The sequence below is a fragment of the Thalassophryne amazonica genome, chromosome 17, assembly GCF_902500255.1.
Source record: "Thalassophryne amazonica chromosome 17, fThaAma1.1, whole genome shotgun sequence".
Classification (NCBI taxonomy): Eukaryota; Metazoa; Chordata; class Actinopteri; order Batrachoidiformes; family Batrachoididae; genus Thalassophryne; species Thalassophryne amazonica.
This window is the reverse complement of record NC_047119.1, coordinates 1,785,438-1,813,298: the sequence shown is the minus strand read 5'-3', so window position 1 is coordinate 1,813,298 and position 27,861 is coordinate 1,785,438. Positions and strand designations below refer to the sequence as shown.

The 27,861-nt window shown below is 41.1% G+C and overlaps 1 protein-coding gene across 2 annotated transcripts in view; it reads right to left on the bottom strand.

The window, feature by feature from the left end:
- Positions 1 to 27,861, bottom strand: part of LOC117528887 (metal transporter CNNM3) — a 63,985-nt gene that overhangs the window by 5,348 nt on the left and 30,776 nt on the right. For both annotated transcript variants that reach the window (XM_034191503.1, XM_034191502.1), the window contains exons 5-10: positions 13,843 to 13,986; positions 13,588 to 13,746; positions 8,709 to 8,878; positions 8,536 to 8,632; positions 7,975 to 8,105; positions 5,129 to 5,255 (exon numbers count right to left, since the gene is read on the bottom strand). In XM_034191503.1, the coding sequence (XP_034047394.1) occupies positions 5,129 to 5,255; positions 7,975 to 8,105; positions 8,536 to 8,632; positions 8,709 to 8,878; positions 13,588 to 13,746; positions 13,843 to 13,986 (828 nt within the window). The remainder of the gene's footprint in view (positions 1 to 5,128; positions 5,256 to 7,974; positions 8,106 to 8,535; positions 8,633 to 8,708; positions 8,879 to 13,587; positions 13,747 to 13,842; positions 13,987 to 27,861) is intronic.

The window sequence follows — 27,861 nt, the reverse complement described above, 5'->3', positions numbered from 1 at the left end:
ATATCTGAAGCTTTTCTACAACAATCGTTTCTACATAAATTCAGCATTATTTCATCATAAAAGACAGAGGAAGCGATCAGAGCGCCACAGCTGCACAAGCTGCTAGCTGATGCGTTCACTGCGCGTCGGTCATTTCAAAGTGTCTTCAAACTGACTTTAGAATGATTTAAGAGGTTTTAATTTGTCATCTGGTGGTTAATAATCACATTAATCCATTTGAGTGCTTTGAATGTAGAGACTCTGAAATGATACATGCGCAGTGAAGGCAGGGCGGGCCGATTTTTTTTTGGGGGGGGGGGGGGGGGGGCATTTGGCCTGCAATACCGGTTCCCCACAAATCCAAAATACAAAGTGTTGGGGATCACCCAAATATGCACCTTTATGCTAAATATGAATGGAATTGGTCAAGTGATTCTTGAGATAACACAGACGGAAACAGCTTCTTTCCATCCGCAGCTAGACTAATAAATAACACCAGAAACCCCCATTTATCCTGCACCAACAACACCAGATCAAAGTCTGTGTATGTGAGAACTTACTTGGCAATAAATTTGATTCTGACTCTGGTCAACTGGTTCTTGAGATGTCGCACTAACAATCAAAACGGACAGACGGCGGGACGGACATGCTGATCGCTGTATTCCCCATACTTAATACCAGGGGGATAAAAAGGAACAGTTTGCACCACTTGTTATGTTTGGTTATTATACTTCGTGGTAACATACAGTCACAGAATCCAACAGCCATTGACCTCGTTTGCCCCCTACTTTGGAGACCGAGCATTCAAAACGATTCCCTTGTTTCCATCCTATTAGTTTGCATCGAACTTTAAGTCTTGACACCTGTGTAATCCTTCATTGACTCTTACCTGGCTCCAACTACCACTCTGGGAAGTCAAATGAAGTCCAGTGTGGGAGCATGCGCTGGTGTTGCTGCATCCACGACACCACGGAACTCTATCAGGTCATGGATGGCAACCAACTAGGCAGACAACTGGGCCAGCCCCACCTCTTGGAAGTAACCATCCATCTCCTATACCCAGGTGAAGGTTGTCATACATGTTTGTGTCATTCATGGTATACTGAGGCTGGATTATAAGTACTGTTTAGTCACTTTAGGTCGTACTGATTGGCTGTGGGTTCATGGACTGATTTATTTCACCACTTCCTGCATTCCTCATCACTTTTGCACCACTTTGTCATTGCCTTCATGTGATGTAGCATGCCCCATGATGGTCAGACTGGAGGTCTTCAGCTCCAACATGTACTTGTCTTTGTCCTCAACTTCTAGCAACAGATATTTTTCTTCCCCACACCACCGGCTGGTTAACAAAACTAAAAACAAATGTTTTTGTCATCTCTGCCTAATCTGTAAGGACTTGATTCATCTGGTTTTAGGTGCTGTTGAATCATCAAAACTGAGTCTCAAAAATGAGTGATTTAAAGAGGCAACACAGTGCTAATTTACACATGAGAAAACTCTATTATCCAGTTTAGAGGTACAGTAACTGTAGATGGGTTTTCATGGGGCAAAAAGTCCATTTCCACTGCTCTGACGTTACACACCCACAGAGTTTGGGAAACAGACCTTTAAGTCGCTCCTACTCCCTCTGCCTGTGGAAACACACAGCAGCTCCTTTCCATTTAAAGGGATGGGCACAGAAACCATTTCCAAGGGTGTTTTTGCATCTGCATCTTTGACTTTCGCAAAGTGTTTAATTGAGGTAACCCGTTTACTGTCGGGAGCATCCTGAACATTTGCCAATTCAACACGTTTTTGACCATCATAGCCAGCCTATACACAGGCACCAGGAATGCTGTGCAGAACGGGCTGGACCCTAGTGAACCGTGGTGTTCATTAGGGGTGTGTTGTGGCTCCTTCACTAGTCAGTGCTTGCATAGACTGGGTGTTGGGTAAGACTATGGAAAACACAGTGGTTTAGGTGCCTTTGTTGGCCAATGACATTCATATCTCATGCGCATCACTAGCACATTCTGCAAGGACATTCATGTCTCTGGGTTCTGGCCTTTGAGACTGAGACACACCTGTGAAATTTATGGCATCATGATGTCCTGGATAGAGGAGTTTGGTGATGCTGACATCTTTGCAGGAGAACAAACGTCTATGTATTTAGGGCTCTGGTGCTTCCAATCTTACTTACTTGGTTGCTAACTTCTGAGCTAAGGTGATGACTGGATGTCTTTAGTAATACATCTGTTTGGGCAATCCTTTGAGTACCACTGGAATGACACTGGTAAATGAATAGTTACTTCAGAAAACTCAGGCTGAGACATTTTGACCGCATGGTTACTGTTCTCTGAGCACGGTCAAAACATAGGTACCTCAGTGTTGAGGACACCACTAACAAAGGAGATGCCCACATTCCTTTCACCTGGATACAGGAGATAGGAGGTTACTTTTGGGAGGTGGTGGTGGACAGATTGTGGGTCTGGGTGGTATCGGTTGCCTCCAAGGTGTTTGAGGATGGTGCATGGCTGGCACTGGCAGATGGGGAGAGTCCCGCTTCCCTTAGCGCCAGTACAGGGACCTCAAAGGCCCATAAGCAGTAGTGGTAGGGGTGTTGCCGGCCTTTTTTCAGGCGGGTGGTTGTAAGTTGGGCATTGGGCCAGACCTCCCACCAATGTCACAGAGGTGGGCTGCTGTTTGCCATAGCTCATATAAATATATTTTATTGTATATGCAATGAAATTTCTCAGTAATTCATGTACCAGTTAGACACAGCAGAGTACATGTTTCATCACCTCAGCCCCAACCAGTCCCAGCAGAAGACTGCCCCTCCCTGAGCCTGGTTCTGCTGGAGGTTTCTTCCTGTTAAAAAGGAGTTTTTCCTTCCCACTGTCGCCAAGTGCTTGCTCACAGGGGGTCGTTTTGACCGTTGGGGTTTTACATAATTATTGTATGGCCTTGCCTTACAATATAAAGCACCTTGGGGCAACTGTTTGTTGTGATTTGGCGCTATATAAAAAAATTGATTGAATTGAAAATTGATTGAATCACCTCCTGACAGGACTGAGTTTGATCGGGCTGAAGACAGGACACAGTAAGTTTACAGACCCAACACAGAAAACAAACAAGGCACGAGAAAGGACGAAGAAACAGAAACGGACCTCCACGTGCACACAGATGGAAAATCTGTCTCATGAAAACAAAAGACAACAAGAGAGACATCATACGAGGAGGGCCGATACAGAAAAGGACGGTACACTTTGAAATGGAGATCCGCGGAGTGCGTGCGTGTGCGTCAGCTCTCAGTCAGGCTGCATTTCATTTACCTCATGCAAACAACATTAACAGTAGTTCTCAATGGTGTCAAAGAAGGAAAAGTTTACAGGGAACTCTGGACGAGCCAGAGGAGCCGGAGAGAAGAGCAGGCAAGGAGGGACACAGGAAGGAAAAAGAGAAAGAGAAAATACTTAGTTCAACTGAAGAACAGGAAAGTACATCTTAAAATAGACGCATGTGCACACATTGATGTTTTCAGTGACAGATTCAAAAACCTCTGACAAGAGACGGACAGCTTGTAAATCTGAGGAAAAAGCTAGTGAAAGTTTTGTGTGATTTGACGTCAGCATGCCATAAACTTCTCAGAAAACACATAAAACTCAGACTAAAGTTGATACAGTGTGGCTTCAAAAACAAGAAAAGGTCCGTACGCAATAAAGTGGCATAATTCAGTTGTCACATTCAGCATCCCCATCAAAGTTAAATCTGTCAGTAAAGTCCTAACGTGGTGCCCTGGATAAAAATGTTATCTGGTACCCTGACATCACAGTAAATAAACCACCAATTACTTACACAAAAGTAGCAAAGCTTGTTGTGTCTTTGTTTTATTGTACAACCCCAATTCCACTGAAGTTGGGATGTTGTGTAAAATGTAAATAAATGAGCAAATATTTGCACAAAAACAATAAAGTTTATCAGTTTTAACATTAAATATCTTGTCTTTGTGGTGTATTCAATTGAATATAGGTCAAAGAGGATTTGAAAATCATTGGATTCTGTTTTTATTTACATTTCACACAACGTCCCAACTTCATTGGAATTGGGGTTGTATAAAAAACAAAACAAAACAGATAAAAAGTAATAAAAAAGTGGCATAACACAAATTACAAAGCCAATTATTGTATTTTTAATTTGCATGATGACCTTTATGACATATTTAAACTAAATGTTTAATGGTTTAGTTGGAAAGTCAAATGGGTATTTTGGCTTATTGTGTTGTTAGACTATGTCATTGGCCCTAGAATACTTTCTGAAGACCAAATCTGTGGGGGTTTTTTTTCTTCAACATTTTTATTATTTTTTTTTAAAGTGACAGTACTTTACAAATATGCTCTTTTGCAATGTACCAGTTCACTGCTGTACAGCTCCCAGTGGGTAGCGCTGCTGTACTGCACAGCACATGTGTTGTTTTTGGAAATGTATTTCTACATTGATAATAATATCAGTAAAAGCACAGTTAACAGTGGTGCAATAAGCAGTGCAAACTGTCCTACCCTGGCTCCTCAACACATTATGCCAGTCAGTAACATTTCTCATAAATTTTTGCTAAGAATCTAATTTTTCTTTCCCCAGCCAGACACATGCTTTTTATAGTACAATTACAAACATTAGGATTTCCACAATGAGAAATGATAGAGCTTCACATTTAAAAATGGGCCATTTCAGGATATTCTGTAGAATATAACATTTTTCTTTTGATGGGACACACTAAACCAAAGCACCGTTTGTGATGACACCACCTGTCGTGCAGATGCACTGTGCTAGTACTGATCAAATTTCACAGAATTAATCTCCACAGATGTGGAGCCTTGTTGACTGTGAATGGCAAAGCAGAAAAAACTGCATGTACAACGTTTATGAAAGAAGAAAGTCGTACCACCGAGTGTGACATGACTCATGAGCAGAACAAAAGATGGAGCTGCCTCCCTAAAGTTTGGTAAAAGCACTTATAAAACAGGGAACACCTAAGCCGACTACAGGTTAGGTTTGCTCTGCAGCTGAAACAAAAATAGGTCACTAAGTGAGAATCTATTGCAGTTGTTACAGAGACAAACAAACACACAGGACAACAATTTTGGAATCAAACACTTTCAAGCAAACTTACCTTGTGTGGTGTTTCGGTCATTGAGAAGTTTGGTCTGACTGTTCGGCAGGATTTTAATCTCAGGAGGATCTGGACTCTGACCAACACGCGAGGCCATGAGGGCGTTCAAATACTGGAGACGGGTCACCTGCAACACAGCAAGTCAAAGTTAAGACCAAGGACAAGAACAAGAGATCTTTTATCCTTGAAATATGTGTCTGACATTCAGAAGGGGAATTTTTGAAGGTCGGTCAAATGACCTATAGGCACATCCACAGACCCCCAGAGGGTTAACATGACATTCTGTACAGTCATTAGTGATGTTCCTTCATTTGTTGTCATTGTGTGATGACATAATCAACAGTGATGACATCAATGTGCAGTTGGGGTTCAAAAAAAACAGCAGTGTTAACAGGTCAAACACCTGACAGCTCACAGGTGTCAGGTGACAGAAAAAAGAACGGAAAGTGAAGGAAAAGGAATATTAGGCTGTTATTAAAAAAGAAGCAAAAAACAGCAGTGTCTGCATTTTTCTTCCGGGAAAGAAAAAAGAGGTGTCAAACAGGTGGAACTTATTGAAGGATGAAGACAGTAAATGTTCTTCCTGCTGGTCGTTGTGTTTTTCTCTCTGACTATCAGAGTCAAATGAGTCGTTCGAGACATTGTTCAGATGAACAGCGTACTTTGATTAAAAAGTTGACTGGAGAGGAGAAAACATATAAAGAAGTGCAGAAAATGACAGACTGCTCAGATAAAATGATCTGAAATGTTTTAAAATGGCAACAAAAGCAGAAAGATGTGGAAGAAAACGGAAAACCTGTGTCGCTGACCAAATGGTTCCCCTAAAAATCCCCCCCCCCGATGATGCGATTCACTGATTATCACCTGGTTTCCGCTTCAAACTGCCTCCAGTCATCATCTGTCTCAGTGACAGATATCTGAAGCTTTTGTACAACAATCATTTCCACATAAATTCAGCATTATTTCATCATAAATGACGTGGGGGCGATCAGAGCACCGCGGCTAAACAAGCTACTAGTTGATGCGTTCACTGCACGTCGGTCATTTCAAAGCGTCATGGAATTTCGCTGAGTTTCTGCTGAAAACTAACTTTAGAATGATTTAAGAGGTTTTACCTTTATCATCTGTTAATCACATTAATCCATTTAATTGCTTTGGGTGAAGAGACTCCGTCTCAGATGAGCTGCTGTGGTCCAACACGATGCATGTGCAGATGGAAAAGGTGGGCCGATTTTTAAGGGCGGACCGTTTGGTCTGTGACACCGGCATTCAAATGGATCAAAGAACAGACGGAATGACAAAGACTCAAACAAAGATCAGCTCCAGGAGGATCAGAGGAGGTCTGAAGGTACCTGTGAGTCCTGGAACAACTAGAAGACGTCTGTGTGAAGACAAAGGATGGACAAGACGTCCCCACAAAAAACAAACTACAGGTGTTGAAGAGGTTTGACAAAGAACACACTGACTGGACTGAAGAGAAACGGGACAACGTTTGGTGGACTGAGGACAGCAGGATAGTTTTTTCCTCATCAGATGACCCCCAAAAACTGAACTCAAGCCACAGTCCACTGTGAAGACAGTGAAGCCTGGTGGAGCATCATGATGTGGAGAAGTTTCTCAGGTCTACTGATCACAAACCAGGATCAGGGACCAGTTTGAACAGATCAGAACACTTGAAGAAGTCACGAAGAGGAAATGTTTCAACAAGACAACGACCTCAAACACACCAGCAAGTCAGCAGCATCTCGGTTCCAGACCCAGCAGATTACAGTTATGGAGTGGCCAGCCCAATCCCAGGACCTTAATCCAACAGAAAACCTGTGGGGTGACGTCAAAAATACTGTTTCTGAGGCAAAACCAAGAAATCCAGAGGAACTGTGGGCTGTAGTCCAAAGGACCTGGACTGGGAAACAGAAGCTGGTCGACTCCATGAAACACAGATGTGAAGCAGGTCTCAGAAACAGTGTTCATACAACTAAATATGAGTTCAAGCATTTTTCACTTTATACAGGAAATGTTTGAGTTTGTAAAGAAGACAATACAAACACTGATATTTTATTGAACAGCCTAATATTCCTTTTTTCTTCACTTTCTGTAAAGTAACAACAAATTAGATACGTTTGTCTTTATGTTTTGATTTGGAATAGAATGTACAGTGTTCACAACCTATGTGCATGTATGGAAACAAAAGATATTATGAGGAGTTTGAGCTTTACACACTTTTTTTTAAACACTGATGTTATTTTGAACATGACTGTATGTCAGACTATGATATGTAAAATCATGGTCTGAGCTTCTGTTTTTTTTTTTGTTTGTTTGTTTTTCTTTTATCTGTGTGACTAGTAATTTTTTTTTAACTTATGTGAGTTCTGATGATGTAAAGCACTGATGTAACTTGATGTCTGGGCCTCAAAGTGCTATAAAAATAAGTTATTATTTATTATTATTACATCTGCAGAGGACATAAAATCATAGGCATTTATTTATTTGTCTGTTAGCAAGATTTTGTCAAAAGTACTCACAGATTTTGATGACATTTTCACCACAGACAGATATTAGGCCACGGAAGACTCCACTGAATTCTGGAGGAGATCCTGATCCGGATTGGTGGACGTCAGAAATCTCTGATTGCTCTTATTATTATTGTGACTGGCAACACACTCTCACTCTGACTGAGCAAACAAGTTACTCCTGCTTGTTTCCTGTGCTGCGGCGGCGGTGATTATTAGTCCACAGCACCCTGAGAATATTCTGTTGTGTTAGAGTGTGTGTGTGTGTGTGTGTGTGACTCTGCGCACGCACACACACACACACACACTATGAAAACGTCACACGGTCACACTCACCCGTATGAGCTGCAGGTCAGTGAGAGCACGGACGGTGTAGTCGGGACAGTAGCTCGAGGGGCTCGTCGCATCTGTGGACTCAAAAGGATCCCTGGGAGAGTGACGCTGGGTCGACACTGGAGACTGGTGCACTGTTACAGCGAACACAAACACTGAGGAAGAAAACTGGAAAACTTTCAGCCATGATGCAGATGCCTTTGTTTCAAACTGAGCAAAAATATACAAATGTAGGTGCATGTTATTCCCTCCAAGTACAGATTATACAAACTTAAACACATTACAGTGTTCTCTTTAAATGTTGCTCACTCCCACCCAAATATATACCACTGCTCACTAAATGATCTTACATTTTCATCATTGCTCAAGGACGTATCACGTTACACCCGTTCTTTTTCTGCTATGACAAGACAAAGACTTGCAGAGACGAATGTCAGTTTTGTCATCAACTCTGACAACTCAGACTTTTATCTGACGTCAACCAACAAGCACATTGACAATTTCTTTGGTGAATATTTCCTTCAAATAAGACCTCATTTGCCTTTCAGCAATTCACAATCTCACCAGAAGATGGGAGCGTCAACGCAGACACGCCATAGTACGTGAACGCCCCGTTCTCAAACTTCAGCCCCTCTTTGCCGATCTCCACCTCCACGCGGCCCTGAAAGCAAAGAGACATTTCATAAGGACGTAACATGTACTTGGTGACGCAGACGTGGAAGAAAAGGACCACACACCTGCAGCAGAAGGATGAAGTAGTCCACGGGGTGGTTGCGGGTGTACAGATAGTGACTCGGGCTCATCCGGTTGCTGGAGTCAAAGTGCACTTCCTGGTTGACGCTGGGGTGACGGAGCAGGTGGAACAGAACCTTCTCAGAAACACGTCCAGGACTGAAGTGTTCCACTTCTGCAGTGGTCAGAGACAAACAAACAGAAGGTCACCAATGACATGAGCTCACACGGCTGTGCCAGGTGGAGGCTTTGACATAGCAAACACAAAAGAGGAGTCATGGCAGAAGAATGTGCAGTCATGGGTTGCTGAAATTGATCCATCTGAAGTTGTTAAAGATCAAGACAAGGAAACTGTGACAACAACAACAAACGGGCCGTCTGGTGTCACTTGTAAAAATAAACATAACAGACAAATGTCTCTGCAGAGCGTTTTATACTCTATTTGTTAACAGAGTGATGATGGTCCATCACTTCACCAAGGCTTAAATGGGCAATTAGCAACTCTGATGGACAAGCTTAAGCAGCTTTTCTTTTCTCAAACAGAGAGAAAAAAAACAGAATCAGGCATCAGAAAGACAAATACAGTATAATTTATCAGCATTAAACAAGAAAAACAGAAGAAATACTAAGGTGATCGCCGACCACTAGTCCTAAGCTTCACTAAAAGACCCAGAATTTAGGTAAAGTTGAGGCTGTAGCACGCTCCGTTTACTAATAAAATGAATTTAAAAGGGTAAAATGCATAGTAACATACTATACCAGTATGCTAGTCATACGAAAGGGAAAATAAGTGTGTCTTAAGTCTGGACTTGAAAGTCTCTACAGAATCTGACTTTTATTTTTTGTTTTGTTTTATTATTGATGCAGGGAGATCATTCCACAGAACAGGGGCACGATAAGAGAAAGCTCTGTGACCCACAATCTTCTTATTCACCTTAGGGACACAAAGTAGTCCTGCCCCCTGAGAACACAGAGCCCGGGCCAGTACGTAAGGTTTAATTAGGTCAGCTAGGTAGGGAAGGTGCCAGTCTGTGAACAATTTTATAGTCTAGTAACAGAACGTTAAAATCTGATCTCACTGGGACAGGAAGCCAGTGAAGAGACGCCAAAATGGGTGTAATGTGGTCAAACTTTCTGCTTCCTGTCAAAAGTCTGGCTGCAGAATTTTGAACCAATTGGAGACCCCTAATGCTGGACTGTGGTAAACCAGAAAATAGAACACTGCACTAGTCCATTCTAGAAGAGACAAACACATGAATCAGGGTCTCAGCATCAGCCATAGACAGGATGGGATGAATCTTTGCTATATTTCGCAGGTGGAAGAAAGCAGTCCTAGTAATATTTCTACTGTGGAGGTCAAAGGACAACGAAGGAGCAAAAATTACCCCAAGGTTCCTCACTTTGTCAGTTTGATGTATGACACACGAGCCGAGGCTGAGCGTTAACTGGTCAAATTGATGCCGATGACTCACTGGACCAAGAACCAACATTTCAGTCTTATCAGAGTTTAAAAGTAGGAAGTTTCTAGACATCCAACTTCTCACTGATACAAGGCAATCTTCTAAGGATTTTATGTGGATGAGATTACCAGCTGTTATTGGTATGGATAACTGAGTATCATCAGCATAGCAGTGAAAGGTAATCCCAAAATGCCGCAGTATGTGCCCAAGGGGTGCTATATAAAGGGAGAAAAGCAGGGGGCCTGAAATGGACCCCTGTGGAACTCCAAATTTCATGTCACTAACGTTAGAGGTAGTGTTACTGTACACACACATATACACACACATACATATACACACACATACATACATACACATATATATATATACACATATATATAAACAAACACACACACACACACACACACTAGTGTGTTGCCCATGGGGATCCATGGGCTCTAGATTGAGTAGTGTTTATAAAATCAGTAGCTGACATTTTTTAAGGGGGGGGATAAATTATGCACAATTTCTGTAATGATTTGGAATGGTGTGTGAGTCCAGAATATAATTATCAACATTATATATATATACACATATATATATATATATACACATATATATATATATATACACACACATATATATATATATATACACACACATATATATATATATATACACACATATATATATATATATATACACACACATATATATATATATATATACATATATATATATAAAATTCTGGGCCCTAGGTATTCGCCATATTGAAGACCCCCCCCCCCACACCCACTGTTATGTTCTTTTTTTGATCAACGCAAACACCAAATTTCTAATGCGTAGTCAAACCAGGTCTAAATCATGTATACTTTAGATCACACCTGGGAGTCAGAACCCTTTTTAAAGTTGGGGGAGCAGTATTGAGTTGGGGGGTCTGGGGGACCAAATGGCACCATTTTCTAGAAAAATGGTGCCATTTGGTGCATTCCTGTCTGTTAAAATGCACAGGAACCCCCAACTCAATATAACTCGCTTTCAAGATCACCTCTTTTCAAAGAATTTGGTTAGCAGCTGCTTTCCCTCATTTAGTTTTCTTTCCCTGTCCTTTTTTCTCTTCTTTTTTGAAATCCGGACTTTGATTTTTTTTTTAGGAAAGACATTTTATTTCAGTCTAAACACTAGGGCTGCAACTAAGATTATTTTACTAATCAGTTCATCGGTCGATTATTTTTTCAATTAACCTTTTTGGGTTTTTTTACTTACATGTGAGTTTTGCCATTATTTCTTTAAGTGAGTTATTAAAAGGCCTTTATCACGCAACATCAGCGTTTGACCTTGTAACAAAGTTATGTTATATTCTGGTCAAAAACATACCTGGAGTAGTGTTTAGTTTTATTTGCACATACATACATCACCGACACACCAGAGAGAGATTTCCATCAGGTTTAGATGCCGACAGCAACTATCTCAACCACTGACAACATATTACAGCAAGAGTCCACAAAAGTATTTTAAAGGCCTGACGAAAGTGTAATATGTGATCTTTAAAAACACATTTTCATGAAAAAAGACACAAATGTGCAGTTTACGGCATTTAATTTTTTTCTTGTGTAAAAATATATATTTTAGATGTGGTTTGACTGAAACAAATTGTCATTAAACTTAAATAAAACAGGGATGAAGTGGAGGTTTAAGAGTAACTGTGTTCACAGGAAACATTTATTTCTATATGCTGATTGTTAGTTGGATTTATCTTTTCTGTTGTGTTTAATCAGGTTCTTTTGTTTCTTTTCTAAAATTATATTGTAGCATTACTGGTTATTATTACTATTATTGTTGTTGATATTATTACTAATATACAAATAAAAAATAAATTAAAAATATTACAATTTGTAATTCATTTGACTCTTTTAGCACACAAATGTACTGACAGCTGCAACAGCTTAATGCTAACTTTAACGCTGAAAACGCCATACACATGTTAACGCGTTAGCATCAGTCCCGTTATTAAGTTATAAAATACATCTATCAACTGTTTCAGAAGAACATAACAGGTCAGAGTAACATTTAAAGGTAAATGTTACTCACAGACATATGCTCTGTGCGGTTTTAGTGGGGAAAAATTAAGATTTTTAATAATCGATTAAATCAATTAGTTGTTTCAGCTCTACGAAACACCTCCACTTTCTGTCAGATCCCGTTTCAGATGTGTGTGTGTGTGTGGCAGAGTGCAACCTGTGCGCCTGGACTAAACCATTGTACAACTGTGCAGGGTGGAAGGGCCCTCAGAGATCTTTCAATGTTACTGTTAGAACAGAACTATGTTTTGCAACATTTATACATTCATTCTAATTATATTCTTTTACAACATGAATTGTATGGACATTAATAACATGCAACATAAAAATGTATTTAATCAAAGTTTTTTGTGCCCCCCCCCCCCCATGCTCTGGGCCCTGGGTACATAGTACCCTTTACCCCCCCAGTATATGTATATGTGTGTATATATATATATATATATATATATATATATATATATATATATATATATGCTTCTGCTTCATTTTCAGCACACTCAGGAGCAGCTGCTCCACTGACCTAAAAGAGTGGGTGGGTTTATAAGGGTGTAGGAGCTCAGAGAGTTAGGGCAGAGCAAGAGCATTCAGGAATTTAAAAACAAACAGAACAAATTTGAAAACAAAAAACAAATGAAAGAATTTTAAAATGAATCCTAAACTGTATGCGCAGCCAATGGAGTGAGGCCAAAACCCCAGGTGGCTGCCATGTGTTTTTTACTAAGGAGTGGCTTCCGTCTGGTCACTCTACCATACAGGCCTGATTGGTGGATTGCTGCAGAGATGACTGTCCTTCTGGAAGGTTCTCCTCTCTCCACAGAGGAATGCCGGAACTCTGACAGAGTGACCATCATGTTCTTGGTCACCTCTCTGACTAAGGTCCTTCTCCCTTGATCGCTCAGTTTAGACAGGCAGCCAGCTCTAGGAAGAGTCCTGGTGGATCTGAGAAGTTCAGATCTAGAGAAGGATCTGAGAAGTAGACCTCTGAACGTCTCAGAGGTCTACAGACAATTCCTTTGCAGTTTTTTTTAACATAAATTTGCAAAAGTCTAAAAACAAACAAACAAACAAAAAACAAAACTTTCTTCACATAGTCATCATGGGGTATTGTGTGTAGAATTTTGAGGAAAAAAGAATTTCATTCATTTTGGAATAAGACTGTAACATAAAATGTGGATAAGGTGAAGCGGTGTGAATACTTTCCAGATGCTCTGTACACAATTGGGTCTCACAACCTTGGGATAACCATTGTTGCCATAATGTAAACCCTTTCCCCATAACCTGAACCAGCTCTTGGGGGACCTTTGGAGAAGGGAGGAGTAGAACCTCAATCAAAAGGTGTAAAGCTCACAAACACAGCTACACACCTCTGGACAGGAAGCGGTGCGTAGCCAGGAGGAGTTGTGGTGAGGTGCGGATCTTGGGTTCTCCTTCAGGAGGCTTGAAAAGGGAAAACTCCTCGTGGACAGTGCGAGGTTCCAGTGGAATCTCCAGGGTTGCAAGCGGACGCTTCACTTTCCTGTCCACTACACCAGGAAGTGGGTCAAATGTTTGTCTTAAACATGACACTGACAAGGAGAGCTTAGCGCAAATTTACATTAATTACTGTAGCGAAACCTTACCGTAGCCATCAGATTCATCCAGGATCTCTGATTTGATGATCTCCTCAATGACATCTTCCAAGGTAACCAATCCCAGCACCTCGTAGAAGGGATCTCCCTCCCCCTCATTGTTCACTTTCTGAACGATGGCCATGTGGGATTTTCCTGGCAAAAAAAAAAAACAAAAAAAAAAAAACAGGAAAGGTCACGGCAGGTCAAACCACAGGAGACGGTCCTTCATCTGAGAGTGAGCAGTCATCATGGCCAATCTTTGTCTGCTCTGACTTCAAAGATATGCATGAACACACATATTTCTGTCTGTGTGCACTGATGTAGGGATTCTGTGACTTTAAACCAAACTAGAACAGACAACTGCAATGGGAGCCAAACATTTTACATCGTGTAGGTTTCGTGCACCACCACACTGGTTCAGCTCTTTACCCTCACAAGGATGTGAGAAGGGCTTTGGGAGTATGACCAACCAGACTACATGTGTTTTGTGAACTTGAAATGGTGTTTGTCCAGGTCCATCGGGTGCCCTGTGGGGGGTGCTGTGGGAGTATGGGGCAATGGAACCGCTGCAATGAGCGATCTGGACTCTGTATGACCAAAGTAGGACTTGTGTCTGCATTCTCAACATCACATCAGACCTGTTCCCAGTGGACACTGGACTCCACCAGAGCTGCAAACATCATTTAAAAGCAGAATAAAATGAAATAAGATTAAAACACAATAAAAAATTTAAACATAAAAAGGTAAAAGAAGTCAAATAAATAAAAGGAATAAAAAAGACACACAATCATATAAAATACTAATGATAAAACAGGGAGAACAGATGTGTCTTCAGCCTGGCTTTAAAAGTCTCCACAGAGTCCGACTGTCGTATCTGAGCAGGCAGATCATTCCACAGAGCTGGGGCGCGGTGAGAGAAAGCTCTGTAACCCGCTGACCTTTTCTTCACCCTTGGGACACACAATAGTCCTGCACCCTGAGAACGCAGAGCCCTTGCCAGCACATAGGACTCAACCAGGCCGGCCAGATAGGGGGGCACCAGACCGTAAAAATTTTTATAGGCCAATAGTAATACCAGTACTTTAAAATCTGATCTCAAGGAGACCAGAAGCCCGTGAAGGGATTCCAGAACCGGCGTAGTATGATCAAACCTTCTGCTTCGTGTCAGAAGTCTGGCAGCAGCATTTTGAACCAGCTGAAGACCCCTGATGCTGGACTGTGGTAAACCAGAAAACAAAGCATTACAATAGTCCAATCTAGAAGAAACAAAAGCATGAATCAGAGTCTCAGCATCAGCCATAGACAGGATGGGACGAATCTTTGCTATATTTCTTAGATGGAAGAAAGCAGTCCTCGTAATTTCCCTAATGTGGAGGTCAAAGGACAATGTAGGATCAAAAATTACCCCAAGGTTCCTCACTTTGTCAGTATGATGTATAACACATGAACCTAGGCTAAGCGCCAGCTGACCAAATTGATGCCGATGTCTTGATGGACCAAGAACCATCATTTCAGTCTTATCAGAGTTCAAAAGTAGAAAGTTGCGGGGGGCGCTGGCGAGCCTGCGATGGAGTAAGCTGTGTTTGTTGGAGGCTCCTGCTAATTACTGCTAAAAAATTCCAAAAGTTAATTTTCCGATCTATAATCGCGGATTTCTCTGTAGCAGAGAAATCTGAGAGGTCGTCGTTACATCAGTCCTTTTTTTTTTTACAACTGAAATGGCACACAGTTTAAGAAAATACAAGTACACCGGATCCGCTGTTTCCAGGCCTGAGACCGCCTCGGGAAAAAGGACTAAGGCCACACCGCTAACCATGCCTGCTAATCCAACTGCTAGGCTGGCCACAGCTCCAGACCCGGGTGAAGAACAGATCATTATCAGTGATTTGAAATCTCAACTTCTTGTGTCACTCAAAGAGGACATTTCCGCTGTGATTAAAGAGGAACTTAGAAAGGTACTCGCGGAAGATTTTGGTGCTATAAAAGAAGAACTGCAAACGATAAGGAGCGAGATTGCTAACTGCAAGGAGATGACGAGCAGGGAAGTGTCCCAGGTGAAAATGCAGGTGAAGGATATTGAGGACAGGCTTTCTACCTGGAGCGATGAAGCGTCCACCCTGCAAACTACAGCAGAGGGCCTGAAAAAGGAACTGAACGATCTGAGAGGCAAATGTGACGGACTTGAGGGGAGAATGAGGAGATGTAATATCCGCATAGTGGGGATTCAAGAATCCCCAGATTCCAGTACCACCACAGCTGTGTCCAAGTTACTGAATGAAGTGCTGAACATGGGAAAGAATATTGTCATCGATCACTCACACAGAACCAGCGGGCCAAGACAGCCTGGTGGAAGGCTGCGAGCCATCATCGCGAAGCTGCATTACTACCAGGGCTGCGTGGAAGTGTTACGTTGCGCTCACACACAAGCCACACTGCATCATCAGGGAAAACCTGTTGCCATGTTCCCCGACTTCACCGTCGCAGTATCTTGGGCCCGTGCAGCCTTCACTGAGGCCTGGAAACTTCTTTGTGATCAACCAGGCGTCCGGTTCGGCATCCTGTTTCCAGCTTGGCTCCGCATTATGCACAACAGGGAGGAGAAGGAGTTTGTTGATGCCGCTCTCGCCATGGACTACATCAGGAAACGTGATTAAAGCCTGAGCACCAGAGGATTTGCTACGGGAGCGACGTGATTTCACCACTTCTCAATTTGCTATACCAAGACTGAGTGACAACGCTGTAACACGGTAATATCCGTAACTTGTATTTTCTAGAGATTTCATTTACAACGGAGATGTGATTGGACATTAAATTGACCTGCTCTGATCTTTACACCCATAAGTTGCAGTATTCCTTTTATTCATTTACAGATTTAAAATTCCCTTTACTGCATAAAGTATTGTAGGTTGAATTGTAGATTTAGCGGGAGCCTTCTCTTTTCCTGGCTTGAAGTCTGCCAAATAAGCAACAGATGTGTGGATTTATATTGTGTAAGTGGTTCTGTAGTCATCATGTTCTGTTTGACGACAGAGCTGTGGAGGTGGGAGGGTTGGGGTTGTACCAGACAGGTTTATTTTGTTTTTGTTTTGAGATGAATGTTTGTTTCCCTTTGTTTTTGTCACTTTTATGCATATTACAAACATGGCCGGCTTAAATACTGGTCTCTCCGTTAACATTGTAAGCTGGAACGTGAAATCTATGAACCACCCAATTAAACAAAGCAAGGTTCTGACTCATTTATATAAACTCGTGACTGATATAGGGTTTCTTCAGGAAACACATCTGCGAATTTCTGACCACTATAAAATAAAAAATAGATGGGTGGGGCAAGTATTCCACTCTAAATTTAATTCTAAGGCGAGGGGGGCTGCAATTATCGTAAATAAATCATTACCTCTAGTGGTATCAAGGGTTGATGCAGATGCAGGCGGGCGTTATATTATTATTGTTGTAGGCCGACTGTACAGGTTCCCTCTAGTTTTTGCAAATGTTTACGCTCCTAACTGGGATAGGGCTGCAGCTATCGATTATTTTTTGTAATCGAGTATTCTATCAATTATTCTGGCGATTAATCGAGTAATCGGATAAAAAGTACTTTTGCATTTTTAAACAACATCAGTAGTCCCAGACTCTCCCTAAGCAGACTCTATATGACTTTATTTTTCAAGACCTCCGGAGCTTTGTCATTGATAGAGAGCTGGCTTTACCGCTGCTCTCAGAGTGTCTCTGTGCTGTAATAAACAAGAGCTTCCAGCAGGGGCCGAATGTTGAAAGAAAAAAGTCGTGTGTCAGAGATAATATTAGAATTTATCTGTTATCTCTAACTTCCGATACATTTTTGGGTGGTTTATTGTTTTATCTTTATCGAAGATAACTTTTCAGTTATCTGATTATCTGTTATCGAAGTTAATTTTTTGGTTATTTGTGCCCACCACTGGTGTTTTTTAATAACAGACAAACACACTGCTTCAGTTTAAATGTGCAGTCAGTCTATTTCAGATGATCAGTGTGGAGCCTCTTTCTCTTAAAAGGCTTTATTTTACTCTGTGTCACATTGGAAAGCGGTAGCTTTAAGGGCTAAATTATGAACACATGCCCTAGTCTTCTTCTGTTGTTTTTCTGGGGACGTTACAGCGCCACAAACAGGCCTGGCATATGTACTACGTTTAAACGAAGCTTCGAGGCACAGAATTTGCCTCGATCATTTTTTGTAATCAAATTATTCGAGTTATTCAAGTAATCGTTTCAGCCCTAAACTGGGATGATGCAAACTTTTTCAATAATCTCTTTTCACGACTTCCAAATATGGCATCCCATAATATTATCTTTGGGGGGATCTAAACTGTTTTATCAACTCTGGATCACAGCACTCAGACGGTGGCACAAATGTCAAAATCAGCACATGCAGTTCACTCTTTCCTTGATACCTATGGGCTTGTAGATGTTTGGAGATTTAAAAAGCCCACCTCAACAAAAATACTCCTTTTTTTAATGTTCATAAATTTTTTTCTCAAATTGACTATATATTTTTGGACAAAAAACTACCACCTTTAGTCAAGGACTGTGACTACAAGGCTATGGTTATCTCTGATCACTCCCCTGTGGTTCTTTCAGTGCAGTTTCCGAACGCCCACTCTAACTATCGGCCATGGCGATTAAACCCACTGCTGCTTGCAGATGAGGAATTCACAAACTTTATACAAACTCAAATCCAATTATTTGTTGACATAAATCAAACTCCAGATGTGTCTCACTCAACTGTTTGGGAGTCACTCAAAGCATATTTGAGGGGCCAAATAATTTTGTTCTGTGCAAAACAAAGGCACATCACAAATGAGTGCCTCAATAAAATTGCTGATCAAATTGTTAAACTGGATCAAGCATATACCGATTCACCTACCCCCACATTATATAAAAACAGGCTAGAAACTGCAAACAGAATATAATCTTCTATCCACAAAACAGGCTGAATTTCTTCTATATAAATCACAAAGTTGCTCATATGAACATGGAGAGAGGACAGGTAGACTACTGGCTCAACAGTTACGACAGAGAACAGCCAATCAAACCATACCAGAAATAAAAAAATGATCAAGGAATTAAATGTACAGACAATCTGGAAATAAACAATAGTTTTTTGAAATTTTACCAAACTGGTCAGGACGCTTCAACACAGAGCCCTACAGGTGCCCACAACTGCAGAGGGAAGGGCTAAAGAACAACAACGTGTCTGGAAAGCCCTCACAGTATGTGGGTTCCCACTATGGTCCCTGGACAAAGTGCAGAAGTCCCAGAGAACAAAGAGACCAGACAGACAGGAGACAGAGACAAGAAGAAGAGTGTCTCTCCCTTATTTAGCAGGAGTAGGGGAAAAACTACAGAGGATCTTCAGACAGCACAAAATCCCAGTTTACTTTAAACCGGTTAACACCTTGAGACAGAAATTAGTTCACCCTAAGGACAAGATCCCTAGTTACAAACAGAGCAATGTAGTGTATTCTATCAGATGTCAGGAAAACTGTAACAAACACTACATAGGTGAAACAAAGCAACCTTTACACAAAAGGCTATACCAGCACCGCAGAGAGGGCGCCAGTGGACCTCAGTCTGCGGTTCACCTCCACCTTAAAGACACTAACCACACGTTTGAGGACAAGGAAGTTAAAATATTAGCCAGACAGAAGAAGAAATGGTTTGAGAGAGGGGTCAAGGAGGCATTCTTTGTGAAACTTTTGAAACCCAGCCTTAACCGGGGAGGGGGTCTGAGACACACTTTATCCCCTGTTTACAATGGGGTTGTTGTGTGGGCCGCTGAAGAGGAGGTACTGCTGGCCCACCACCACCAGATGGCGCCCTGCTTGGAGTGCGGGCTCCAAGCATGAGAGGGCGTAGGAGCCGCTGGAGGTGACAGCTGTCATCTATCAACACCAGCTGTCACCCATCACCACCACTATAAAGACCGGACTGCAACTCCACGTCCTCGCCGAGAAATCTTCTACCATACAGGCAATTTTCTCTGCTGAACAAAACCTTGTGTAATAGCCTGAACTTCTTTTGCAGCCGTTTTCCTGTGGTGATTGCCTTATCTGTGGGATTGGCGTTTGGTGTGATCAGCAACGGCTTCGCTTCACACCCCAACCAGATAAGTGGTTAGACAGGAGCTGCAGGAGTGTGTGATTGGAGGTGGAGGTTCTCCCTCCTTACTGAACACAGACTGTGGGATTACTGAGTGTGCGAACTCACACTCATCCAGAACTGTTTCTGTTTTCTGCCAGCTGTACCAGGTCTGACTGCTGAAGACAGTGGCCACCTGGGGCGCAGGGCTTGGCAGCTCCGGTGTTCTTCAGGTCCGTTGGTGGTGAGGCTTGTGTGGATTCCGGCTTTTTTCTCACCGGACATCTCCTATCTTCGAGCCTGCCCACACGTCACCTTTTTGTCGGATTGATATAACGCATATTTGTATCTGTCTGTATTACGTTGTGCACCTTCACAACATTAAATTGTTACTTTTTGGCTATTTCATTGTCCCTTCATTAACGCCCCCTGTTGTGGGTCCGTGTCACGACACTTCACCAACAGGGGTAGTCAGGTCAAAGGAGTTTCAGTCTTTTGTTCATGGTAATGAGTCATTCACGTCATCAAGGGAGCCATCAGAAAGGCATCCATCCCATCATTAGAGGGACAGCTGTCCTGCCATTAGGTGTGCTAACTACAGCACAATAGTTGCTAATCAGAGCTATTGTGTAGTCACTAGCCTATAGCAGTCGGCCTCTCAGTAGAAGGGGTCTGGTTAGGTTTAAAACTCCAGCTTTTGTTGGCTTCTGTTTTATTCTTCTCTACGAGAGTCAGACAGAAGTCAGACTTCCAGAGCAAGAATTTTAGCTGAGGAAGCTTCTACGATTTGAAGCGAAACGTCTTTGCGTCAAGCAACCCAGTCCAGTCGAAGATTCAAGCTTCTCTACTAATTTTACCAAACATTGTATAGCTGCCCAACTACAGCTGACAACTCAAATTTTGACATTTTTTTCAGTAAGGTTGATGTTCCTCAGCTGGAAGCAGGTGCTGTAAACATGTTGGAGGAGCCATTCTCCCACACTGAGATTGAAAAAGCGCTGAGAAGTATGTAATCAGCCAAGGCTCTGGGTCCCGACGGGTTTCCATCCGAATTCTGTAAGAAGTTTGCATCTCAAATTGTCCCACTACTAAAACTCACATTTGATGAATCATTCCAAACACATTCTTTGCCCCCAACTATGAGACAAGCTGTAATTTCTCTTACTCTTATAAAAGACAAAGACCATTTAGATTGCAGTTCATGCCACCCAATTTCATTATTGAATGTGGATACTAAAATTATTGCTAAAATCCTGGCCCTACATTTAGAAAAAGTTATGCCGTCCATCATCTCACCCGATCAAACTGGATTTATTAAGAATAGACATTCCTACTTTAATATTAGACGCTTATTAAATGTGATTTATGATCGACCTAATAGTGATACACTTGAGGCTGTAGTTTCACTGGACGCTGAAAAAGCGTTTGACCAGGTGAGATGGGACTTTCTTTTTTATACATTACAAAAATTTGGGTTTGGTAATCATTTCATTTCATGGGTTAAGGTATTATATTCCTCTCCCCTAGCAGCAGTTCGCACTAATAATTTATCTCAGTATTTTCAACTTCAGCGTGGGACAAGGCAGGGATGCCTGCTGTCACCACTTCTTTTCGCTCTGGTGATTGAACCACTCGCCATTGCGTTGAGACAGCGTACTGTTATTTTAGGCATACATCGTGGGGTCACAGAACATAAGGTCTTGCTATATGCTGATGATATGCTCCTGTTTATTTCTAATCCATCCGAATGTCTTCCAAAAGTTTTAGATTTACTTGAGGACTTTGGAGCAATATCTGGGTATAAAGTGAACTACGAAAAAAGTGAAGTGATGCCACTTGGTAAAAAGACTGGGAACATGTCAGCAATATTTGCTCCTTTTAAACTTAGTTACAATAAGTTCAAATATCTAGGAATATGGATTACACAGAATCATAAAGAGTTGTATAAATGCAATTATCAAGTGCTGCTTTCAAAGATGAAACAGGATATTGAAAGATGGCAGTTGTTGCCCCTCTCGCTCGGTGGTAGAATAAACACTATTAAAATGACAGTCTTTCCCAAATTTTTATATTTATTCCAAAGTTTACCTATTTTTCTAACAAAATCTTTTTTCACTAATATAAATCGCCTAATATCCTCTTTTATTTGGAATAAGAAACCACCAAGACTAAAGCAAAGTGTATTACAAAAACCTCGGAGCGCGGGTGGCATGGCGCTCCCAAACGTCTTGTTTTATTATTGGGCTTCCAATATCAGGGCAATGTTGTACTGGATTCAAGGTAATGATGACCTACCATCATGGGCAGTACTGGAGAAAATGTCTGTTAAACGTGTCATTATGGTCCTTACTTTGTACGAGATTGCCACTTTCAAGACCTATTTCCAACTTTACATCTAACCAACTTGTTATTCATTCACTCAAACTGTGGTACCAATTCAGAAGGCACTTTGAATTGTCTGAACTTTCTCTACTGGCGCCTCCTCAAAGACACTGCATGTTTCCAGCATCATTGACAGATGACGCATTCAACATATGGATGAACTGTGGAATAACCTCAATGTACAAACTCTACAGTGGCAATGTCTTCAGCTCTTTTGAACAACTGGTCTTTAAATTTGGCCTACCAAGGCCACATTTTTACAGGTACCTGCAGCTTAGAAATTTCATTTCATGTAATACAGCCTCCTTCCCATCCTGCCCTTCACCAACTCTTTTGGATGACATATTTAAGCTAAAACCAAATGCCAAACGCATCATAAGTACTTCATATGAACTGCTTAACAGATACAAGATGACTACATTACAGTCACTTAATTGCAAATGGGAGGAAGAGTTAACGCAACAGATTTCTGACGAGACCTGGGGAAGCATTATTGAGAGAATTTTCTCTTCATCAATTTGTCTTAGGCACATTGTGATTCAATTCAAGGTGGTGCACCGCCTCCACTGGTCTAAAACCAGACTAAGTAAGATTAGAGTCGGGCATGACCCTACTTGTGATTGCTGTAAGCAAGAACCTGCCTCTTTATTGCACATGTTTTGGACTTGTTCAAAAATACAACATTTTTGGAGCTGTATATTTGATGTATTCTCCAAGATAAGTGGTAAACCACTGGCTCCTTGCCCATTTGTTGGAATCTTCGGAGTAACTAATAGTTTACGGCTCACTGAGGCACAGGCTAATCTAGTGGCCTTCTGCACACTATTAGCCCGAAGGAGAATTTTGTTAAATTGGAAAGAGCCACAACCTCCTGTGTTTGGACTTTGGGTTAAGGATGTCTTATATTACATTCAACTGGAGAAGACCAGATATACAACAAGAGGTTCAATCCAAAAATTTTATCAAATCTGGAATCCCTTTATTACATTTTTTCAAGCAATGGAAGCAAACCAAATTGCATGAAATGTAACGGGGGAATGACATGTCTGTGTGCTACATATGAATCGGTGGTATGGTTGTATTTCACTCCATTAATGTATCTTATTTCTGTGATTTAACTGTGCGGTTTTCTTTTTTTCCCCCCTTCTTCATTTTATTACTTATATATGCATATATATACTATTATTATTTTATTTATTTATACCATTCTTATACCTTTCTGGCACAGGGTTATATGTTGAGGGGTTTGTTTGGGGTGGGGGGTGAGTTGTTTAGGGAAAAAAAGAAAAGAAAAATGTCTGAAAAATTGTGTGGCATTGTTGTAAAAATATTTTCAATGAATAAACTTTGTTTAAAAAAAAAAAAAAAAGAAAGTTGCTAGACATCCAACTTCTCACTGCTGCGAGACAGTCCTCTAAAGATTTTATGTGGACAGGATTTCCAGCAGCTATCGGCATATACAACTGAGTGTCATCAGCATAGCAATGAAAAGCAACCCCAAAACGCCGCAAAATGTTCCCAAGGGGTGCCATATACAGGGAAAAAAGCAGGGACCCAGAATGGATCCCTGCGGAACCCCAAACTTCATGCTCCTAAAATCAGAGGTAGTGTCATTGCACAAAACACAGTGAGAACGACCAGACAGATAAGATACCAACCACACAAGAGCAGTTCCAGTAATCCTGAAACAGTTTTCCAGCCTATCAAGTAGAATATGATGATCAACGGTGTCAAACGCAGCACTGAGATCCAGCAACACCAATACTGTAGTAGTATCCGAGTCCATTGCCCGCAGAAGATCACTAACTACTTTAATAAGTGCTGTTTCTGTGGAGTGATGTCTTCTAAAAGCAGACTGCAGTGGCTCAAAAAGGTCATTCTCAGTAAGATAGTCTACAAGCTGCCGTGAAACCACCTTTTCCAGAATTTTAGAGCAGAATGATAGATGTGATATCGGCCTATAATTTTTCAATACACCAGGATCAAGATTAGATTTCTTGAGTAGTGGTTTAACCACTGCAGATTTAAAACAATTTGGAACAGATCCAGAGTTTAGTGAAAGGTTAACAATTTCCAGCACAGTCGGCCCAAGAGTGGGCCAAAGATCCTTAAACAATTTTGTTGGTATAGGATCAAATAAACAAGTTGTGCTCCGTCAGAAAAAGGAAGATTGTCTCCTACCTTGTGTGTGCTTTTTATATGTGTTCATGTACTGGGCCGGCTTATGTGTGTTGTGTGTTCGTCTGTCGTCATGAGGCCGGTCATGGTTTGCTCAGCCCTGCTGTTGACCTAAGGCAGGACATACATCTGGAGCTGGTCCCCGGGCGCCTAAAGGCAACTTCTGCTCCTAACTGGCAATTAGGATGGGTTAAATGCAGTAAACACATTTCATTGTGCAGGGAACATGTTCCTTTGTGCATATGACAATAAAATTCTTTTGAATCCTTTGAATCCTTGAATCCTATGGGTCAGGGGTGAATTACTGCCCCATGTGGAGGGGCTGAAATATCTTGGGGACTTGTTCAAGAATGGGGGTAAGATGAAGTCTGAGACTGATAGACGATCAGGGCTGTGTCTAATGTTCTGCCGACGCTGTACTGGACCACTGTGGTGAAGAAAGAGCCGAGCCAAAAGGCGAGACTCTAGATTTACCAGTAAATTTGTACACCTATCCTCACCTATGGTCATGAACTCTGGGTACAAGATACAAGCAGCGGAAATGAGATTCTTCCTCTGTCACATATGACGGAGGTAGAATTATGGTGTGGACAGGTGTTACTGCCAACAGAACAGGTTCAGTTATGTTTACTGATGACCTGACAATACATACAGTATACATTATCTACTGACATTCAATAAATACTTCAAAACTCATTTGAAGGCATCACTGTGCAGGTGCCAAAACCCATATTACACTGCATAAAAACAAAGAAGCACACAAAAATAAAAGTCATGTCTTTGAAGACAAAGACGTGTGACGTGGTCAGAAGAAACAAAGCGCCGACATACCCGCCTATTTCAAAGTTACTGTGAAAGCTAAGGCTAACAGGCTAACCTTTGTTTGGGTGTTTGATTAACACAGATTAATTATGTGCGACTTGGGTGCAGGTATTAAAAACTTTGTTATATTAATACAACAACATGCTTTTGGAGGGCGGTATGCATTTTCAGAGGCCCGACATTTACAGTTCACAGATATTACCTGTCATTTTGGGCGACTGGGTGTGAATAGAGGGACTCAGAAAATGCATACATACATGCATTATTATCACTAACTGAGATACACAACACGTAATGCGTACATAAAAAGTTGGCTCACTTTAACTTTTGTCGTGTCGGCTGGCGCGCGCGGCTCTCCAAATGCAGCAGTGCGTCCTCATCAAGCTGGCTGCTTTAGCTGCTGTTCATTGTTGTACTATCCATGAGAAAATTATCCGGAATGTCCATATTGGGACCAACACACACCTCTCGCCTTTTCATCTTTTCCTCTGCGAACAGCTTTTTTTTTTTTTTTTTTCGCCTGTGCGGACAGCTTTTTTTTTTTCTTTTTCCCTCTGCGGACCGCTTTTTTTTTTTCTTTTTTCCCTCTGCGGACAGTTTTTTTTTTCTTTTTTCCTCTGCGGACAGTTTTTTTTTTCTTTTTTCCTCTGCGGACAGTTTTTTTTTCTCTTTTCCTCTGCGGACAGTTTTTTTTTCTCTTTTCCTCTGCGGACAGTTTTTTTTCTTTTTTCCTCTGCGGACAGTTTTTTTTTTCTTTTTCCTCTGCGGACAGTTTTTTTTTCTTTTTTCTTCTGCGAACAGTTTTTTTTCCCCTCTGCGGACAGTTTTTTTTCCCTCTGCGGACAGTTTTTTTTCTTTTTTCCTCTGCGGACAGTTTTTTTTTTCCCCTCTGCGGACAGCTTTTTTTTTCCTTTTTCCCTCTGCGAACAGTTTTTTTTTTTTTTCCTCTGCGAACAGTTTTTTTTTTCTTTTTTCTTCTGCGAAGAGTTTTTTTTTTCTTTTTTCTTCTGCGAAGAGTTTTTTTTCCCCCTCTGCGGACAGTTTTTTTTTTCTTTTTTCCTCTGCGAACAGTTTTTTTTCCCCTCTGCGAACAGTTTTTTTTTTTTTTTTCCCCTCTGCGAACAGTTTTTTTTTTTTTCCTCCTCTGCAAACAGTTTTTTTCCCCCTCTGCAGACAGTATTCTTCCCCCTCTGCTGACAGTTTTTTTTTTATTTTTTCCTCTGCGAACAGTTTTTTTTTCTTTTTCCCCTCTGCGGACAGTTTTTTTTTCTTTTTTCCTCTGTGAACAGTTTTTTTTTTCCTTTTTTCCTCTGCGGACAGTTTTTTTTTTTCCTTTTTTCCTCTGCGGACAGTTTTTGTTTTCTTTTTTCCTCTGCGAACAGTTTGTTTTTTCTTTTTTCTTCTGCGAACAGTTTTTTCCCCCTCTGCGGACAGTTTTTTCCCCCTCTGCGGACAGTTTTTTCCCCTCTGCGGACAGCTTTTTTTTTTCTTTTTCCCTCTGCGAACAGCTTTTTTTTTCTTTTTCCCTCTGCGAACAGCTTTTTTTTTTTTTTTTCCCTCTGCGAACAGCTTTTTTTTTTTCTTTTTCCCTCTGCGAACAGCTTTTTTTTTCTTTTTCCCTCTGCGAACAGCTTTTTTTTTCTTTTTCCCTCTGCGAACAGCTTTTTTTTTCTTTTTCCCTCTGCGAACAGCTTTTTTTTTCTTTTTCCCTCTGCGAACAGCTTTTTTTTCTTTTTTCATCTGCGAACAGCTTTTTTTTCTTTTTCTCTGCGAACAGTTTTTTTTTCTTTTTTCTTCTACGAACAGTTTTTTTTCCCCCTCTGCGGACAGTTTTTTTTTTTCCTCTGCAGACAGTTTTTTTTTTCCCCTCTGCGGACAGCTTTTTTTTTTCTTTTCCCCTCTGCGAACAGCTTTTTTTTTTTTCTTTTTCCCTCTGCGAACAGCTGTTTTTTTTTCTTTTTCCCTCTGCGAACAGCTTTTTTTTTCTTTTCCCTCTGCGAACAGCTTTTTTTTTTTTCGTTTTTTCCTCTGCGAACAGTTTTTTTTTTCCCTCTGCGGACAGTTTTTTTTCTTTTTCCCTCTGCGAACAGCTTTTTTTTTCTTTTCCCTCTACGGACAGTTTTTTTTTCTTTTTCCTCTGCAAACAGTTTTTTTTTTCTTTTTTCTTCTGCGAACAGTTTTTTCCCCCTCTGCGGACAATTTTTTTTTTTTTTTCCCTCTGCGAACAGTTTTTTTCCCCTCTGCGGACAGTTTTTTTCTTTTTTCCTCTGCAAACAGTTTTTTTTTCTTTTTTCCTCTGCGAACAGTTTTTTTCCCCCCTCTGCGAACAGCTTTTTTTTTTCTTTTTCCCCTCTGCGAACAGTTTTTTTTTTCTTTTTCCCTCTGCGAACAGCTTTTTTTTCTTTTCCCTCTGCGAACAGCTTTTTTTCTTTTTTCATCTGCGAACAGCTTTTTTTCTTTTCTTCTGCGAACAGTTTTTTTTTTCTTTTTTCTTCTACGAACAGTTTTTTTCCCCCTCTGCGGACAGTTTTT